We start from the raw sequence: 7,948 nt of genomic DNA on the forward strand, positions 1-7,948 counted from the left end.
GAGTACGTCTCGATGTTTAGAGGCTCATACACAAGCTTCTATATATTGTTGTAAGTTGTACAAGGATGAAAAATAATTATAATAATAAGTTATAGTGACTAAGATAGAGAGTTGGATGTTGGAGGTTTTCGAAAATTAAACAAATTTGAACAAAAATGTATTTTTTAATTAAATTATAGACACAGAAATGGAGACTCCAGTATGAATGCTCTAAAGTATATTAAATGTTTCAAGGGACATTGTGTGGTGGTAAGGTATCTTCTCTCTTTAATCTTTACTAGAGGTTGAGGGTTAAAATCATGTAAACTGCGGTATATGTGGTTTATACTAGCATTTGGGAGTAAGTTTGTTGTTCAAAGAAAAAAATTAAATATATTAAATACTCTTCTACATCATACAAGCCAACAATAAATTAAAGTAGTGTTTCTTTTCTATTAAATAGAACTCATCTAAAAGAAAATTTAATAGTAGACATTCAGAGTTTAACAAAATTTTACGGCTTATTCTATGAAATTTACATATTTGATACTACGTGATTGGAAATTTTCGTTAAAAGAGAGGTTTATGAAATTCACTATTGAAAATAATTCATCATATAAGCATATAACACAAAAAGAAAATGAATCTCATTAATACCTTTTTCTTCCAACTTTTTTTGTCTCTTAACTGAATATAACTATTTGATTTCAATGCTATCTATCAATGGATGATTGTATATAATTGTTTTAAATGGATATTAGTAGAGGTTAAAGCAACTGTATATACACAACCATACTTCATATTAGACTGTTCGTTTTCAACAACACGCAATTCTTTTGTTAATTGGCAACGGTCCTGGTTCTCGTCATCAATCATACAACTAGCCTCATCTACGACATCCTAGTAAATATAAGTGTTTTAATTATTTATGAATTACATATAGGTTTTTGAAATGTAATAAATTTATTTTCAAGCAGGATAATGAAATCAAAGAAAGTTACTTTTCTAAAAGACTTAGACGCCACCAAATGTTTGGGGGCTTATTAAGTAATGTTTCCCATGTAACTACAAAGTATACAAGAAGATATTTAGATGATTATAATTGTTTTTTAATTTTACATGCATAATACTTTTATTTTGAAATTAAAAAATTTTCAAACCAGTATACTACATGAGTACCTAACCTCCGTGTTTACATTTATGTATTGCTTCCAACACTTAAAAAGAGTCAAAAACATCAAGCATAACATAAATTTAAGATTTTCAAAAGCTAACTGAGTTATACTCCGTATCCATTTATTATCTTAAAGATAGGTAATTATGTCATTCAAATTTCCAATCATTATGCCATTCTTCATACTTCAGCATAGACCACGCCTTATTATGGTAATCACAACAAAAAAAAGATGTTTATATGTTAAATGGGCCGTGTTCAATTGCTAACGGATTGAACCCCACATGAAGATGACAATTACAGGCATATGAACTCAAGTACGACAATCGTATTTACCGACAGAAACATGCATAACCAATTACCATAAGTTCAACTTTCTTTTCTTTATTTTCTTGACAATACTAATACACTAAAATTAGAAATTTATAGCCAAAAATCCATATGCCTATAAAACAATTACATTTAAGAACAAAAGTTTATGCTAATTTCTTTATACTGACTTATAATATATACCAAATCAGATTACATAAGACACGAAGTTTTTAAAATAAACCGGTCAACTAAGAGTGTGGATTCACTAAAACTAACACAAGCCCATTTAGACTACGACTGATTTCCTTAACCCCACTTGCCACTTGTTTCATGTTTTCTTCGTGTCACTGTGAAAAAATTACACCCTACATAACTTACCAAACACATTCTTCAAAGTGTTAACCGAAAACCATGAGAAAATGTACAAGCTACCGCTTTGATTTAGTTACAACTGGAACATTTGAATAAAAAAATGTCAACACACGATATCAACAGTATGGTGACAATCAAATGTTTAAAGCAACTAACTGTTTTTTGTAAGCAGCACTCTTTGCAGATTGAAAGCTTCTCCTTGATTTCCGTTCAGTAATCGTTTCTGTAAGAAGCAAGCAGTTAGTTGCCTCAGAAGTGTCTCGAGACAAGAATGCAAACAGCTTTTTTGGTCTTTGAGGTTTGGATTTGTAGATAATATCAAGGCGTTTACTGCATCCGCCACTTTTTCTCTCTGTGATTCCTCTAGCAGATACCCCACTGGTGAGTTGTTTGGTTCTCCATACGCCAATAAAGCAGCACAATCCTACACACAAAATATCACTCTCTCTAAAAAGTAAGAACGTGCCAAGAGACAGGGTGGATGTAGCAGTATAAACAAGTCAAGCCGATTGTAAGCTACTCAAGATCGGCCCACTAAAAACCGAGCCTAAACAAGCTTGTGCATAAAAATACATGTTTCATAAGAAAACCCATTATTTATACAAATTTAATGACTTATGCTTAGTATAATATATATATATATATATATATATATATATATATATATATATATATATATATATATATCACATAATCTAAATAACTATATACATAACTACGAAAAAATAACCAATAATATATATTATGTTATATAGAAAGACTATAAATTTTATAATTATTATCATAAACAGTGTTGGGAACTAAGCCGGTATTGAGCCCGAGTTGGAACCGGTTTGGACCCGAACCGAACTGTAGGGTTGAAATCAGCTTGTAACCCTATACCTCGAAACTAGTCCAACCCGATCCTGTCCCCTGAAATACCAGTTTCTACCCGATTTTGTATGGACAAAAACTCTATTTGACCATTATTTGACCCAGCCCAAATTGGTTTGGGCCCAGAACTTGATTTTTGCATCTCTAGATAAAACTAAGATATGGTGCATTTAGATAAAGCATTTAAGAAAATTGATCATTTTTCTTTCCGATTAATTTTGTTTACTCTGCCCATTTGACTAGATGTCAATAAAAAACTCTGCCCATCAACCTAGCTAGCATTGGCCTTACTTTTATATAATATTATGAACAACAACTCAGAGTGGTTAAATAAACCATGGATATTTAGTGATAAGTTCTTGGTTTTGAGTTTGAAGATTACCTTAACAAGATCTTCATAGTGTTTCATTTTATAAAACTTTTCAAACCGATTCCTCCCATAATCCACAGCTTCCTCCAGACGCCCAACCTGAAAAGCAATACATATGCAGCCTCTTATGTACAACCAAAAGCTATATCTTGTACATATCAACCTTTTTAATCACGTTAGCCAATCATAATCTCTTAATCCTTTCAGTCATATTCACATTCCAGCCACCTCGAGACTCAATATTTGACTAATTTTGAACCAAACATAATCCAAATCCTTAACAAAATAATAAATCATTTACCCGAACTAGTTCAATGAACTTTTGACAGTATAGCATAAGACAAATAGCTGATGTGTCGTCCTGCAGAGACCAAACATTTCATGAGTATATCACTTTTTTATGTATAAACAATTAAGTCAAATTAAAAACGGCCATATCTAATGAGTGGTTTACCTGAACAGTCTCAGGATACCACTTGTTTAAATTACCAATTGCATCATCAATTTGACCATCCATAATCAGCTTCAAAAAATAAAAAACAATAAATCCATATCAAATTGAAAATGTAGAAATAAATAATATGCATTTCTAATAATCCAAAACTATCATAAGCATACCTTTCGAATAATTTTTCTATGGTTTAACGCATGCATGGCATGTTCGTTGAACCCGTTATCATGAAAACCAGTAACAGGAGGAACTGAGGTTTGGCTAGCCTCATCAAACACATTCAAGGTTTCCTCATATCCATAATGTTGTAAGTAGGACCGAACAATTCTGATACAAATAAGATAGTTAATGAGTAATGACATTTTAGCCTAATCGATTATGGATCAAACTTAACTACAGTGGAAATAAACTATAGTAAGATACACACCCGTAACTTGCTGTTTGTGGTATACTAATCTTTTCAATAGATGTATCTTGCTTTGCCCTTTGAGTTGCTTCATATGCCTGTTCATTAATACATACACAAAAATATGTGGCAACAATATTATATAGCAGCACAAAAGATACAAAATAAATAGTTTAAAATATGTCGCAACAATATTATATAGCAGCACAAAAGATACAATATTAATAGTTTGGGATAATAAAAGGTATGCAGTGAATTTAGTTGATGTTGTCTACCATATACATGACACAAAATAAATAAGTACTGTTAACATATATTATGACTGGTGCATCTGACAGATATTTACACTTTTAACCTTCATAACTATTTTAAGCAATAGATGATACATATTGAATAATCTTATCTCAACCTGATCTAATATTAGGTAAAGAGTTAACCAAAACATTGTATTCTTATATGATGGCATTAAAAAGTAAAACTTTAAGGCAGCCACATAATCTGGAGAAAACTGCCAATAGCAGGTTCACCATCAAATAACTTCAAGTTATAGGATAGATGGTTGCACACAAGTCCTTTTATAAACAGAAAGTGCTAAATGAACTTGTCACTTTAACCAAAGTAATACTTGAATTCTTGAAAGGCTACAAATGAGGTCAAAAACAAACAAAACAGTAAAAATAGTTGAAAGGATTTTGAATATTGTATGCTACCTTGATATCGAAGAGAAATGGATCTTTACCAAAGTTAACAGTAATCCTGCAATAAACAAACTTTTTAATAAGATGGCAAAATTCCATATCTTCATATGTTTGAAGCAAAAAAGATATATCCAATGTATTCTCTACACATATGGTAACTATCAATTTGAGTGGCAGGTGTTTACATTTTAACACTAAATTGTAGCAAAGAAATTTTCAAAAACATGGGTATTAAAAAGAAAGCACAAACTTACTCCTCATTTTGACTGTGAACAGCAACTGTAGGGTATAAACGACCTTTTACATCTTTCTCAACTGTTCCAACTACTTGACCATTCTTTCTGGCATCATAAACAGCAGGAACATATTCCTTTAAAACATGAAATAACAACCATCTTATGTGAAAAAAAAAAGAACAAAAAAAGCTAGAAAACAAAGTACGTGAAAAATAACTTCTGTGAAGCATAGTTAATGCCACCACCGACTGTATCACCAGTGGAAAAAGTTGGGCCAAAAGTCTCTCCTTTTCCTTGTCCACGATAAAGCAGACCATCATCACCATGGTATCCAAAACTGTTTGCTTCCCACCTGCCACAAATAAATAATATTCTAACCTTTTAGTTAAAGAAAGAAACCATTTCAAAGTAAACAGCATAAACTATAACCAACAGCTAGTTATACAAAGAAAGACAACTCAATGGTCCATTCTTGCAACCAGTTTACACTTGCAAATAATAATCAAGTTTGTATTTAGTGATATGTACATTGAAATATTTAATCAACTTCATTACAAAAAGATACATCCTTTTTTCAGGAATAATGAAAAGAAAACATGAATTCCAACATAACCATTCATGTTGGATGTCAGAAAACATGTTTTGTCTTATGTAGGTTCCAGAAAGGATGAAAAGTAAAAGTGATTTTGGGAATAAGTAATTATGGTTTGTATTTCTATTTCAGTGTAAATACGGCTCTATATGAGATATATACATGGTCAATCAACAAAATTATCATGTCATCCTTGATTTTAAGAAGTGCGAGGAGCAAGGTATATATATAAGTATTTCATTTTCTCATAGGTTTCTACCATCACATACCCAAATTTTAGATAAATAAGCTCTTTATGTGAATTATTAACATATAAATAATCTATATGTTACAACATCCTAAAGCCATATGCCTCAAATTCTCTTTGAAATTCACTCAAAATCAAGGGCTTCATGTTGCAATTATAACCTAACTGGCTTCCACACAACATAAGAATACTAATCAAACTAATAGCTACAATTCACAATTACATATTCCAATACATCAAGCACAAATTGAAAACAATATCCGGTCCAAATCAAGCAACAAAGTGTCAATCATTTTATAAACATACCCAGGCTGCCTGCGCATATTAAACCCCTCGGTCGTAAACCCAATCGCAACATTCCCTTTAGCGCCCGCATTCTTAACATAAATCTCAAAATAACAAAACAAACGCTTCACAGGCGCCGGGCAATTCGCCTGCACAACGCCCACATCGTGTCCGTGCAAGTTCACACTCGGATACTGCACCGATAACTTATCCGGCAACACAATCGAGAACCCGCCCGAACTGTTCACCGTATCCAGTTCCGTGGGAACAGGCTCATCGTCGTCGTCGTCTTCTTCCAATTGTTCGTGTTGGTTATCGGAATTGATCATTTCAACGTCGCCTTTTGAATAGGAAGCTGATGCTGTGGATTGCCATAGTTGGAGGAAGTAGGATCCCACCAGGTCGTCGTGTTGGTGATTGGAAGACATGTTATTTGTAGGATAAAACCCTAATTGCAGAGAACTGTTGGCATCTTAATTAATAAGTTTGGAACCCTAAAAAAGTAGAAGAAGACGTGTGTGCGTCAGTCAGTTAGTTATTTGGTTCACGCTAACAAAAATAACAATCCGACTACTAGTCTCGTTAACTCCGTTAACTTTATTCTTTAAGTTAGTATGGAATTACCTAAATACCCTTAGTTAAAAAGGAAAAACAAAATGACCCACAGATTCTATAATAACTAATAAGGTTGCATGTAAGTTATTAAAATAATTATTAATATTACATGTATTTTATTTAAAACTAGTCCATGTTGTTTCCATCCTCGCCTCTCTCGCCAGCGAACCCTCGCCCACCGGCCAAACACCACCAAAGAGAACGTTGCTAAAGCCCTAGCGTTGCCGGAAAGCTGCCATCAACTAGCGTTCTTCCGTTCACGCTCAAGAGTAGGCTAGGACTTGCACGGACTAAAAGCACAATGTAAAACACAATAAGTTTCTAAGTTTTGCTATTTGATGTTCTTTGTAACTCTACATGTAAAAGCCGGAAAGCTACCATCAACTGGCGTTCTTCCGTTCACGCTCAACAATAAGTTAGGACTTGCACGGACTAAAAACACAATGTAAAACACAATATGTTAGTTTCTAAAGTTTTGCTATTTGGTTTTCTCTATAACTCTACATGTAAAACAGAATTGATTAAAAACACAATGAGATTAAAAACACAATAACACTAAAACACACAATATAACCCAGTTGAAAATCACAATGGTAAAACATAACGAAAATAAAAAACCACCATGTTAAACACAATAGAAAAAAAAACTATTATGTTAAAAACATAATGAAAAAAAAAACGATATGAAAAAACACTACGAAAGATACAATGGAAAAATACATTTTTTGTAAAACACAATGATCAAACAATAACACAATGTATAAAAATACCCACTAATTTTTTTTATTTTTATATAACAATATGGTGCTCATCTTAAAATTAAAAAACTCTCGTTATTATGGTGATTTAAAAAAACACCGTATAAAAAAATTATGAATGTTTTAAGATAATAAAGGAATTGACATATCATCGCATGCTGAGAGAGAAAATCAACAAATGTATTATAACAACGGCTATTTAGTAAAAAAAAACAATACTTATAACAATATAACCTAATCTATATCTATATTATATTATTAAGGAAGAGTGATGGATAGAAGTGTAATTTCACAATTAGAGGACGAGGACATAAACGACATTTCACAATTGGACAGAAAAAGTAATTTGCCAATCCTTTGATTCGTTCTTAAAACGTTCGGTACAACTTGATGAAGCTTCACGTTTTATGAAATTACTATTACATCCTTTGTGATGCAAAAAGTTATTTAATATGAGAATTGATCACCAAAGATTGCTTGGGCTGCCATATCATTGAAGACGACATTGAACAGTTAATCATTGAAGAAATAAGCAAGTCCCTTCAATTCATTATCTGGTAGTTTGTTCATTACATCTTCT

General features: G+C 32.2%; 1 protein-coding gene across 1 annotated transcript; it reads right to left on the reverse strand.

The window, feature by feature from the left end:
- Positions 1 to 1,934: 1,934 nt before the first annotated feature.
- LOC143542538 (ran-binding protein M homolog) lies at positions 1,935 to 6,423 on the reverse strand. Its single transcript, XM_077035104.1, has 10 exons — positions 6,017 to 6,423; positions 5,077 to 5,223; positions 4,890 to 4,976; positions 4,648 to 4,693; positions 3,959 to 4,035; positions 3,699 to 3,858; positions 3,535 to 3,603; positions 3,382 to 3,441; positions 3,093 to 3,179; positions 1,935 to 2,261 (listed from the first exon to the last, which is right to left on the reverse strand). The coding sequence occupies exons 1-10, from the start codon at positions 6,421 to 6,423 to the stop codon at positions 1,989 to 1,991; spliced, it is 1,413 nt and encodes a 470-aa protein (XP_076891219.1). The 3' UTR covers positions 1,935 to 1,988.
- Between the last annotated feature and the right edge of the window lie 1,525 nt (positions 6,424 to 7,948).

The sequence above is a fragment of the Bidens hawaiensis genome, unplaced genomic scaffold (assembly GCF_021521415.1).
Source record: "Bidens hawaiensis isolate Kalapana, Puna unplaced genomic scaffold, B.hawaiensis_p1.1 tig00012897_1, whole genome shotgun sequence".
Classification (NCBI taxonomy): domain Eukaryota; kingdom Viridiplantae; phylum Streptophyta; class Magnoliopsida; order Asterales; family Asteraceae; genus Bidens; species Bidens hawaiensis.

Excerpts from the sequence above, each read along its gene's own strand:
- LOC143542538 (XM_077035104.1), bottom strand. The coding sequence starts at position 6,423 with ATGTCTTCCAATCACCAACACGACGACCTGGTGGGATCCTACTTCCTC. Across the intron at positions 3,859-3,958 it reads CCACAAACAGCAAGTTACGG|AATTGTTCGGTCCTACTTAC; the intron begins GTGTGTATCTTA and ends TATTTGTATCAG. Across the intron at positions 3,442-3,534 it reads GGTATCCTGAGACTGTTCAG|GACGACACATCAGCTATTTG; the intron begins GTAAACCACTCA and ends TGGTCTCTGCAG.